Raw genomic sequence first — 12823 nt, 5'->3', positions numbered from 1 at the left:
TTGACCCCCCCCCCCCCCCACACCCCCACTTCCTTCCACACACACACACACACACATTCGATATTAGGGATATTAGAAGTTTTTTTTTTTTCCAGCCGGGAACAGCCACTATACGAATTGCAAAAAGATGTCAATGTTGTAGAAGTGGGGAACACACCACTAATTTTGCTGCTGAAAGTCCGACCTGCATCAGAGTTAGCATAACATGAAACTGTGTGAACTTGGTAAGCTGCAAAACTCAAGTAGGTAGCTGCTTAATCAAACTGTGATAAATGTAGTGAACCGAGTTTTACCCCCTTCTCCCCAATTTTACTTTTTATTTTATTGATGTGGTCTTAAAGCAGCCCACAGGACTTTTTTTTTTTTTTTTTTTTTTTTTTTTTTTTTTTTTTTTTTTTTTTTTGTTGAGTTCGGCTGTGCTTGTGGGCAAAAGTAGTAGTGTTTTACCTGAAGGACGGCTCTGTTTTGATTTTATTTTTTGTTACTCCCTGACAAAGAAGTTTTATCAGTTATATATATTATATAGCGTTATTTTTTTTATTTTTATTTTTTTGCATTCCTGGGTAGTTAAGAGATGATTAACGAAATGAAGAAAATTTCAAAATGTTTCTTTAGTATTTTTTTTTTAAAACAAAGTTTTGAATTAAACGGTGTAGGCTGAACCAAAACACATAAAAGTGTAAGTCAATAAAGATTTATTTTGCATTGATCATTAAGATGTCTCGTTCCCAGCAAAAAGTGTACATGCAGGTTATGCCATATCGTCCCTCACAATGTAAAGACCAAACCTACGTCCTTGATTTCAAAGTGTTTTTATGAAACTGCGCATGGCGTGACGGAACCGTGAATGTAAAGTAGTTAGTCATATCATGCAATAATTCATAGCATCACAGACCGTCAGAACCCGAGAACCATCAAGTGCAGTTACAACAGACAACCTCTTAGTGACGTCGGTTCACGGAAGTGGGAATTTGTCAAGAGCACGTGGCTTGAGCAGAGAAGTGAGTCACATTTACTTTCAAAATAAAAGCCGTTTCAGCTCTCGTGATACTGTTATTTTTTTACTTCGAAATTACACATGGGGAAATTGTAATATTGTACGCAAAGCTAACTCAAAACAGCAAGACGTCGCAAGGTTCAACAACAATCTTTACCTCACCAAAAACTGTTGCTGTCTTTTTTTCGGATCCAACGTCGAGTTATCGCAGGTTAGTTCTGAAATGTTAAGATTCTAATCACGTTTGGTTGTGACGCATTTCGGACGAAATGTTTTCAAGTATTTGGTGCGTTTAAAGGCGAAGTTGATTCCGCTTGGACCGAAACAGAAAGTAGATGGTCATTAAAAGAAAAAAAAAACATTATTTACGTGAGATTTCCTGTTTCATGAGTGACTACTGGAGCATACTGTACCGCATTAAATCCAAACAGATCCTCATCCGTTTGCTTGCTTTGAAGAGGAACGCTTTTAGGTTTATATAAATGAGAGACGAAACATTCTATGCGTGTTTATTTGCCCTTTGAACTCCCTTATTTTCTTTTTTTAAGTCTCTTCTCATGTGACTGGTGATGAGATCATGACATGTTTGTTTCTTTCCGAAGCATTAAGTCATTTCAGGATGTGATTACATACTCAATCGATGAGTTCATTAATTAACCTTATTGTCAAATTTGGAAGCACTTGCCAAAGTGGTTGTGGAAAAACCCTGTCTAACTGCTTAGTGTGTGGCTAATAGGGGTGTAACGGTACACAAAAATCTCGGTTCGGTACGTACCTCGGTTTTGAGGTCACGGTTCGGTTCATTTTCGGTATAGTAAGAAAACAATGCAAAATATAAATGTGCTAGTTTTTTTATTACACACCTTTGTGCTTTCAACAATAGGAACATTAGCCTATACAAAGCTAGACTTCTGCTCAAAAAGTAGTGTGTGTTTAAAGATAATCCGACAACAATTTGCCTTTCAGACCCAGCGTATTGTTTAGCTTTCTTTCTGAAAGAAAGACGAAAAAAGAAGTGCTAAAGAGAAAAGCAATCCCAATTACAAAGATTTTGACATGTATTTTACAAATGAAATGTCTCAATGAATCATTTTTTCCCCTCTTATGAACGGTTTTCAAAAGCTTTATTGGTGGATTTTCTCAAGTTAAAGCGCCACACAGAAATGAATAAATTTAGTTGTGTAAGCAGTAAGGGTGTACTGGTACATGTATTCGTATTGAACCGTTTCGGTACTTGGCGTTCGGTTCGGAACGGAGGCGTACCGAACGAGTTTCTGACGTAATGTAACACTTACTTTTCGAGGCTGTGAGTCGATCGGGTTACAGTTATTTTGTGTAGATTATATTTACTCCCTCTTCCCTACTATAATGAGGACCAACACTGCAGGACAGTAAGAAACGTCAACGGCGCAACAACGCAGTGAAACGCGGCCGTTAAAGTTAATCAGTGAATGCTCACCAGTCGCAGGACGGCCGCGTGTTGCGTCCCAGAAGCGGCTCAACGCGATTCTCGCGAAAACAACGGCAGAGTTTATTATTTGACGCGAGACGCGGCCCTCCTGCATCAATACTACTAGCTAGCAGACCGGGCAGACCGGAAGTCACTCGTGTAAAAATATGGTGGGTCCGGTCGATTTTCAAACTAATATGCAATCGTAACCCACTTTTTGAGTCCATCAGATCTGTGGTAGATCGGGGCACAGTTGACTTGTCTTTGTTGATTTACAGTTGTCTACTCTGCTATAATAATAACCAACACGGCCCCGTGTTCAATACAAAACCCTCCCACCACAACAAAACAAGTAGGAACTAATATTCACATAGGAACTAAAGTTATACAACATAAAATATACAATATAAATGAATACTACATCACATTTGTAAAATACAAACGCATAGTAAAATAAATAATAGCCCATTTAAATTAAATAAATTGAAATGAGCTAAAACGCCTGTAATTAAATCATAAGAATAATATACAAATCCTGCTTACACAATTAAATTGATTAATTTCTGTGTGGCGCTTTACCTTGAGAAAATCCACCAATAAAGCTTTTGAAAACCGTTCAAAAGAAGAAAAAAAATCATTGAGGCATTTCATTGTCAAATACATGTTAAAATCTTTGTCATTGGGATTGCTTTTCTCTTTAGCACAGGACTTCTTTTTTCTTTTGCTTTCAGAAAGAAAGCTGACCAATATGCAGGGTCTGAAAGGCAAATTTTTGTTGATTATCTTTAAATACCCGCTACTTTTTGAGCAGAATTCGAGCTTTGTATAGGCTACTGTTCCTATTGTTGAAAGCACAAAAGTGTGTAATAAACTAGTACATTTATATTTTGCATTTTGTTTTCTTACTGTACCGAAAATGAACCGAACCGTGACCTCAAAACCAAGGTACGTACCGAACCGAGATTTTTGTGTACCTATATACACCCCTAGTAAGCAGGATCTGTGTATTATTTTATGTGATTTCTGTGTACCGTTACACCCCTAGTAAGCAGGATCTGTGTATTATTTTATTATGTGTTTATATTTTACAAATGTGATGTAGTATTCATTTATATTGTATATTTTATGTTGTATAACTTAAGTACCTATGTGAATATTAGTTCCTACTTGCTTTGTTGTGGTAGGAGGGTTTTGTATTGAACACAGGGCCGTATTGGTTATTATTATAGCAGAGAAGACAGCAGTAAATCAACAAAGACAAGTCAACTGTACCCCGATCTACCACTCAAGAGATCTGATGGACTCAAAAAGTAGGTTACGATTGCCTATTAGTTTGAAAATCGACCGGATCCACTGTATTTTTACACGAGTGACTTCCGGTCTGCCCGATCCTGGCTAACGGTAGTAGTATTGACGCAGGAGGGTCGCGTCTCGCGTCAAATACTAAACTCTGCCGTTCTTTTCGTGTGTCGTGTTGAGCCGCTTCTGGGACGCGTCTAACACGCGGCCGCACTGTGACTGGTGTGCATTGGCTGATTGACTTTAACGCCCGCGTTTCACTGCGTTCTCGCGGCGGCCACGTTGTCGCGCCGTTGACGTTTCTGGGTTATACTGTCCTACCGTGTTGGTCCTCATTATAGTAGAGAAGACAGGGTAAATATAATCTACACAAAGAAATTGTAACCCGATCGACTCACAGCCTCGAAAAGTAAGGTTTACATTACGTCAGAAACTCGTTCAGTACGCCTCCGTACCAAAACCGTTCAATACAAATACATGTACCCTTACACCCTTAGTGGCTAACACTGTTTTCTTGTACTTTTCTTAGCGTCATGGCATCCGGAGATGCCGTGATGAATGGCGATGTTTCTCGCTCATTTGAATCTCAGGAAGAGACGCTGCTTCAGATGCGTGTCCTCATCCAGGAGAACCGCAATTTGAAAGGTGAGATTAGAGAAGACGGTGACCTGAAATCAACCGCTTTACTGCTCTTTCCCATTCCTACAGAGGCTCTGCGTCAGACCAACCTATCCATGAAAGAACGTTTCGAGGATCTGATCAATTGGCGTGAGAAGCAGCAGGAGGAGCGTCTTCTCATGAAAACCAAGCTGGAGGAGAGCAAAGCTCATATTGAGGTCCTGGAGGATGAAAAGCAGAAGATGAACAAGAAACTACAAGAGGCGACCATGTTGACCGTCTCGCAAGTTAGTGCACGTGTGTTGACGGGCTGCCACGATGACTTGCCAGAGTTGCTTTAAAATGAACTGCTTTTACAGGCGGACTCCTCCAGTCACAGCGCCGAAGTGGACGCTCTTCGTGCGCAGGTTAGCCGACTGCAGGCGGAGAAGAACGACCTGGTGGCTCTCAACTCAGAGCTGCAGCTGAAGACCGACCAGAACTCCCCTAACGAGTCCTTCGTGGAGGTCATCACTGTGTCGGTGGGTCGAAAAAAAAGATGTCAATAGTAGAGATGTCCCGTTCCGATATTTGGATTGGACGCCGATATGGGCAAAAAAATGCGCATCGGTATCGGATCGGAACACGGAAAAATTCCGATCCAGACCTCCGATCCAGTTTTTTTTTTTTTTTATCTGGTCCGGGTTTTCCAGCGCACTGATTTAATCCATTCCAGTTTTTGCTTTGGTTTCCCTAAAATCCGGTCCGCATTTTACGGCACACCTTCAACACACTACATTTACACTACCGTCTCCCAATTTACCGAGAGACTGTATCGGTAAAAATGTCAGCTGTGTGGGATCATTTCACCTTAAAGGACGACAAAGACGAAGAGGCAGAGTGCAACATATTGCACAATAAAGTCAAGTGTAGTGGTGAAGCTGTAAGAAGTTTTAGTTTTAATACAACCAACCTAATCAAGCATTTAGCGAAATACCACCACAAACAATATGAGGAGTATGTTAAGAAAACCGAAGACAAAAAGAAAGATCCTACCCAACTAACACTGGCAGAAACTTTTGCTATGCGTGACAAACTGGCACTCGACAGTCCCAAAGCCCAGGGAATAACAAGAGTCATTGCCGAAGAATTCATTCTGGATGACGAGCCATTATATCTTGTGAGTAAAGACGCACCATCCAACACTTAGGACCACGGTACAACATGGCCAACCGTCATTACATCCTTGAGTGATTCGGCCATGGAAGATTCGAGAACGATTCACAGACATCCAAATTCCGATTATTGAAATATGTCAAGTCAAGCTAATACTAATACACAGCGTGGTCTTCGGGACGCAATGAGAAACTGACTGCATTGCATCCCGAAAGTAAACATAATGCTTGTCATAGACCCGGGTAATGCCGATGCTCAACTCACGGCTTTAGCTCAACTCATGCCGCTGGATAAAAAAACACAAGAATACCTGACTGCTGCTGACAGCCGCAACAAACTACGTCAACGTCGTTTTACTGGAGATAATAGATATCATATGTATATACAACTAGATTGAAAATGACAGACTTGACTGCGTTAGCAACATTGAAGTATTGAAAACGGATGCGTTAGTAAACAGCCGCCATCTTAAAGCAGAAGACTTCCCTAGTAGGCTGTTGTTGAACCTTCCAAACGAACCTAATTAAATTTTATCTAAAATACTCCTAAATCGGCAAAATCTTGACCCTGAATCTATCTTCAAAACGGTTTTAAAACTTTCAAATGTCGAAAGTAGACAGAAGGGAAATTATGGAATAACGGGAGCAATTTTAACAACTTTAACAGTTGATTCGCAAAATTAAATGAATTGAATGTAGTTTAAAGCTGCTGATAAAGAATGGAGACTTGAGTATTTTATTTACTGTTTTAAAATGTTAACTTGATACTGAAATAGTCGTTTATTTAAACCTGAGAGGCTTTTTTTACATTTTTTGTAACTAATGCACAAAACATTAAAAGCATCTAATAGCTTGGGGGATTTGTGGGATTTTCCACTGAGGTTGTTGGTGTGTTTTGCTTTTTTAAGACAGTTTACAATATTATTTGCACGTTTTACGGACTGACTATGCCATTTCTGTTTGTTATTTATAATGTTTTGTGTTTGTCACTGAATAAACAGGTCAATTTCTTGTTACCAACCGTTGTGTGTTATTCAAACTCACCTAATTCAGCTGGCTAGTTGTTATCAAGAGTACTAAAACATTTTTCTACATGAGTCTGACAACTAAGTAAGGAGGCTAAATAACTTTAAACTTTAACACGTGCTCAGATAGGTCTGTATCGGAATCGGCCGGTATCGGATCGGAAGTGCAAAACAATATCGGTATCGGATCGGAAGTGCAAAAACCTGGATCGGGACATCTCTAGTCAATAGTAGTTTTAAAATACACGCAAATAGCAGACCGGGTTGTCTTTTCAGAACGACGGTAGTGGCAAACATCCTGACGTTGGCATGACAGCGTCACGTCTGGACGGCGAGGACGTGACCGTCAGCAACCTGCTGCAATCCCTCAGGAACGAGACTCAGCGAGCCGAGCGGCTGCAGGCCGAGCTGCACACCACCATTGAAAGGCAATCTTCACGAGGTTAATTTATTAATTTATATACTGTGGGCTTGATGTTTTTTTTTTTCCATTACCTAACAGGATTCGAGTAATGGAGGAGAGAACCTATCTTAATGTGGCCGTGACAACGCAAACCTCCTTGACAGAAGACTGCAAAAACAATCCTGAGAGTGACCAGGTATTTACTAAATTTCTAACTGATTGAATCAATCTGATCATTAAACATTCCAGGTGGCGTCCGAGTTCATCAAATCCCAGATGAAAATGCTGTTCAAAGAGCTCCAGCACGCTCAGAAGAAGCTGGATGAAGCAGAAGGCATGAAGAAGAACCTGCAGGACCGGTTCGTCGCTAAATACTTTGAATGACACCTCTCGCATAGATTGCGCCGCGGTCTTTGAACACCTCGGTTTTTCCAGATGTCGCGAAGTGGAGCACGAGGCGGCCATTTTGAAGGCCGAGTTGGTGGATCGACAGGCGGTCAAAACGGAGAACGAACGTCTGAAGCTTCAACTGGACAGCGTGCAGACGCAGAGTTTGATGGTGCAGAAGAAGGCTGGAGAAGAGAGGTCCATTAGACATCATTTTGACGGAATTTTAGGAGACGTGGCGAACGTGTCGTTTTCTCATCTTTTAGGAGCAACTTGGCCCAGCTGAAGGACGCCTACACTAAATTGTTTGAAGACTACAATGAGCTCAAAGAGGAGGGGGGAAAGAGAGAGGTACCCAAATCGTTGATGTAATAACCCATTCGAGGGTTGATAATCGATCACTACGGTGGTGCAGGCTCACATGGTGAACAAGGAGTTGGTGGATGATCTCCAAGGCCAGCTGAGTGCCGCCGAGAAGGCCCTGGCGGTCAAACAGGAGCGCATCGACAACTTGAAGCAGGAGATGTTCGCTAAGGAGAAGGAGCTGGAGACCATATCTGTCTTCAAGGCACAGGTTGGCAAAATCAAAACTATATGCTGCTTTCATTAATTGTTTCATTTAGGTTTTAATTACTGTAACTCAGTAAAAAATGAATATTTATGAATTTTAGGGCTGTCAAACGATTAAAATTTTTAATCGAGTTAATTACAGCTTAAAAATTCATTAATCGTAATTAATCGCAATTCAAACCATCTATAAAATATGCCATATTTTTCTGTAAATTATATTCTGTAAAATAAATTGTTGGAATGGAAAGATAAGACACAAGATGGATATATACATTCAACATACGGTACATAAGGACTGTATTTGTTTATTATAACTATAAATCAACAAGATGGCATTAACATTATTAACATTCTGTTAAAGCGATCCATGGATAGAAAAACTTGTAGTTTTTAAATGATAAATGTTAGTACAAGTTATAGAAATTTTATATTAAAACCCCTCTTAATGTTTTCGTTTTAATAAAATTTGTAAAATTTTCAATCAAAAAATAAACTAGAAGCCCGCCATTGTTGATGTCAATAATTACTTACACAATGCTCATGGGTGCTGAAGCCTATAAAATCAGTCGCACCCAAGGGCCAGCAGAGGTCGGCAAAACTCCATAAAACACAATTAACAAGTGGGCATTTCACTCTACTGTCATTTAAATCTGTCTGAGCGGGACATGTGCGTTAATTGCGTCAAATATTTTAACGAGATTAATTTTAAAAATTAATTACCGCCCGTTAACGCGATAATTTTGACAGCCCTAATGTATTTACATATTAAGTTAGTTGGGTAGGCTTGTAAGCAATGCTCTGGTAAGTCAAAAATAACATTTTTACATGAAATGCAAACAATTAGGCGATTTGTTTTTGCTTGGTTAATTTTTGGAGGGGGTTTTAATGATTACCTCATTGCCAGTAAATTAAAATATGCGGAAAATGAGCACGCAGTGTTACAAAAAAATGAGTTGTTTACATGAATTTAAATTTACAGGTAGTCTTTGCCCCGGTTTTCGACGTACGTGATTTCGACTTTACGACGCGGGAGTCTCGTCCGCCATTTTGTCTCCAGTCTTTTTTCTTTTTTTTTTTTTTTTGTCACGTAAACAGTACATTATTGTACCTCACAGTCAGTGTTGTTAATAACGGTGTTAGAATATAACTGCGTTACTAACGGCGTTATTTTTTTCAGTAGTGAGTAATGTAATTAATTACTCATCATGACAACGCCGTTACCGTTACTGAGGCGGGAAAGGCGTTAATTGAATAAAAAAAGTCTGAGAGAGACAGACTCACGGAGACGAGAGAGGAGAGCAGGAGCGGGGTAGACGCCGTTGCAAACGCGATGCTAGGTGGCTCCAATAAAACCTGACTGTAGCCGATAGCCTACAAACTACGCCCACATGATACGGTAGATATCACATATTATAGGACTAGATGCAAATGACAGACACGGCTGCATTGGCAACATGTTTTAAGGAAAACATGCGTTAGTAAACAGCCTCCATCTTAAAGCAGTAGACCTCTCAGGAAGGCTCTGTTGTAGAGATCCTTCCTAGCGAACCTAAGTAACTTTTTTTTTTTTTTTAATCTAAAATGCTCCTAAATCGGCAAAATCTTGACTTAAATCTATCTTTAAATGATGAAACAGTTTTAAAACTTACACATGTTGAAAGTAGACAGAAGGGAACTAATGCAATAACGGGAGCAATTTTAACAACTTTAGCGGTTGATTCACAACTTTAAATGACTACACATAGCGAAGGTTACTATCTAATTACCGCAATACCCTTGTGTATAATTAAGTGGAGGGTAAAGAATTGGGCTAGGGCCAATTGTCCCCAAAACCCTTTAAACTTCACATTGTGTGACCTGTTTTTTTTTGTGTGTTTTTTTTTTTTTTAGAAAAAAACACATGAAAATTATCACTAGTTACTTTGCCAAGTAACTAATTACTCTTACATTCAGGTAACTGAGTTACTAACGCAATTACTTCTTGAGAGAAGTAATTTGTAACTGTAATTAATTACTTTTTAAAGTAAAATTAACAACACTGCTCACAGTATCTTATTTTTTACTTTATTAATATGACGTGTTCTGTCCAAACGAGAAGTTGTACATCTTATCAGACGGCAAACAAGACAAGTGTGGTTTTCGAAGCTTTTAACTTCCTTCTTTTGACAATTTGTAAAGCTGAAACACACATATGTACACTTATGGTCAAAACGACACGCATTTTAACAATGAAATGTCCATCTAGTCTGATCAATAGGTAAATTTTGTAGATTAAATTAACCTAATTTGCCTAACAAAAGTCCGCTAGCTTAAATGCAACGAATGTGAAGGTATTTACAATTCTCATAGCAAATCGCTCACGCATAACCCAAGAAACTGTAACCCTAAACTTAATTACAAATGCATACACAAACATACAGTGGAGCAAATAAGTATTTAGTCAACCACTAATTGTGCAAGTTCTCCCACTCGAAAATATTAGAGAGGCCTGTAATTGTCAACATGGATAAACTTCAACCATGAGAGACAGAATATGGAAAAAAAAAACAGAAAATCACATTGTTTGATTTTTAAATAATTTATTTGCAAATCATTGTGGAAAATAAGTATTTGGTCTATACCAAAAGTTCATCTCAATACTTTGTTATGTACCCTTTGGTGGCGATAACGGAGGCCAAACGTTTTCTGTAACACTTCACAAGCTTTTCACACACTGTTGCTGGTATTTTGGCCCATTCCTCCATGCAGATCTCCTCTGGCAGTGATGTTTTGGGGCTGTCGTTGGGCAACACAGACTTTCAACTCCCTCCTCACCCCGTGGCGTCAAAATGATAACAAAAACGGGGAGCAAAAATCCCAGAACCATGCAGGGGGACCTAGTGAATGACCTACAGAGAGCTGGGACCACAGTAACAAAGGCTACGATCAGTAACACAATGCACCGCCAGGGACTCAAATCCTGCACTGCCAGACGTGTCCCCCTGCTGAAGAAAGTACACGTCCAGGCCCGTCTGCGGTTTGCTAGAGAGCATTTGGATGATCCAAAAGAGGACTGGGAGAATGTGTTATGGTCAGATGAAACCAAAATAGAACTTATTGGTAGAAACACAGGTTCTCTTGTTTGGAGGACAAAGAATACTGAATTGCACCATACCCACTGTGAAGCATGGGGTGGAAACATCATGCTTTGGGGCTGTTTTTCTGCAAAGGGACCAGGACGACTGATCTGTGTAAAGGAAAGCATGAATAGGGCTATGTACCGAGAGATTTTGAGTGAAAAGCAAGGGCATTGAAGATGAGACGTGGCTGGGTCTTTCAGAATGACAAAGATCCCAAACACACAGTCAGGGCAACAAAGGAGTGGCTTCTTAAGAAGCATTTCAAGGTCCTGGAGTGGCCTAGCCAGTCTCCAGGTCTCAACACCATAGAAAATCTGCAGAGGGAGTTGAAAGTGTTGCCCAACAACAGCCCCAAAACATCACTGCTCTAGAGGAGATCTGGATGTAGGAATGGGCCAAAATACCAGCAACAGTGTATGAAAAGCTTGTGAAGAGTTACAGAAAACGTTTGGCCTCCGTTATTGCCACCAAAGGGTACATAACAAAGTATTGAGATGAACTTTTGGTATTGACCAAATACTTATTTTGCACCATGATTTGCAAATAAATTCTTTAAAAATCAAACAAAGTGATTTTCTGTTTTTTTTTCCCACATTCTGTCTCTCATGGTTGCGGTTTAACCATGTTGACAATTACAGGCCTCTCTAATATTTTCAAGTGGGAGAACTTGCACAATTAGTGGTTGACTAAATACTTATTTGCCCCACTGTATATTAGCCGAAACAAATTACAGGCTCAGCCGAACCAGAGTGCAGCTTTCTTTTTATCCATGTCAGAGGAGTCTCCTCAGTCATACAAAGCGACAGTCCAGCTAGACTCAACGCTGCCACTAGAGGGCAGTGTATCCTCCATCAATAAACAAAATATAATACTTTGAACTTTTTGCATAGGTATTTTGAGGTTTAGGGGTACTTAAAGGGTTAATTACGACTTACGTCACCAGCGTAGCAACGGAACTAGTTCGTAACCTGGGGACTACCTGTATTAATCAAAAAAGTTGGAACTCGGCAGGCCGAGGTCTACATGTCCGATTTCTACGCCGAGCGAGAGGCGAGAGAGAAACTTCATGAGGAACGCGAGCGTTTGGCTGTCCAGCTGGAGTACCTGAGGAAGCAAAACGCCCACATGCAAGAGGAGTTGAATGCCAGAGGCCGGTATGTAAAAAAAAAAAAAAAGATTCTATGTAATATCCTTTTAAACTTCATTTCCTCTTAACACAGAGATTCATTAATTACCATGCAAAGAAGGCACGTGGCAAATCCAAACCCAAGTCCAACTTTGCTGGCAAGAGGTATGTTATTGTTCTTGCGGGGTTCAGTTCCATGTTCGTTGCTCAACAGTTTTGTCTCGCAGGAACCGACTGGCAACAAAACGTCTGTCCGAAGTGCAACGAAATGCTGCCAGACCTGGACTCCCTGCAGATCCACATTATGGACTGCATCAACTAGTCATGTTTTGGATATCATTATTAGCCCTATTTGCACTTTAATCTTTAGTCTTCCTCTGGTTGTACCCTCTTTAATGATGAGAATCAAAGAATTCAAGTTGTGTCTACCTGTTTGTTTATATGCTAGATTCACAACTTTATGTTTTGATGCCAACATTTGACTAAGGTAAGAGACTTTGAATCTGTTTGTATTACCAGGTATGTTTTTTGGAGCGCTCATACCTAGACAACTTGTTAATCCACCAAACCACTACTAAGAAATGTTAGCTGACTACTCTGTAAATGCAAGGCAATAAATGTATTCAGGACAGTTCATATATCAGATGAATGAGTACGCATGAGTGCATTCCGAAA

At 39.9% G+C, this 12823-nt stretch overlaps 1 protein-coding gene across 1 annotated transcript; it reads left to right on the top strand.

Annotated features, from left to right (window-relative positions):
- Positions 1-1045: 1045 nt before the first annotated feature.
- Positions 1046-12779, top strand: optn (optineurin). The gene is made up of 13 exons (XM_057855149.1): positions 1046-1208; positions 4276-4391; positions 4455-4651; positions 4724-4885; positions 6820-6971; positions 7046-7142; positions 7196-7305; positions 7382-7531; positions 7600-7684; positions 7749-7907; positions 12034-12176; positions 12243-12313; positions 12376-12779. The coding sequence occupies exons 2-13, from the start codon at positions 4280-4282 to the stop codon at positions 12468-12470; spliced, it is 1533 nt and encodes a 510-aa protein (XP_057711132.1). The 5' UTR covers positions 1046-1208; positions 4276-4279; the 3' UTR covers positions 12471-12779.
- Positions 12780-12823: the final 44 nt, after the last annotated feature.

Source organism: Corythoichthys intestinalis, chromosome 13, assembly GCF_030265065.1.
Source record: "Corythoichthys intestinalis isolate RoL2023-P3 chromosome 13, ASM3026506v1, whole genome shotgun sequence".
Classification (NCBI taxonomy): domain Eukaryota; kingdom Metazoa; phylum Chordata; class Actinopteri; order Syngnathiformes; family Syngnathidae; genus Corythoichthys; species Corythoichthys intestinalis.
This window is presented reverse-complemented; position numbering and strand designations above follow the sequence as displayed.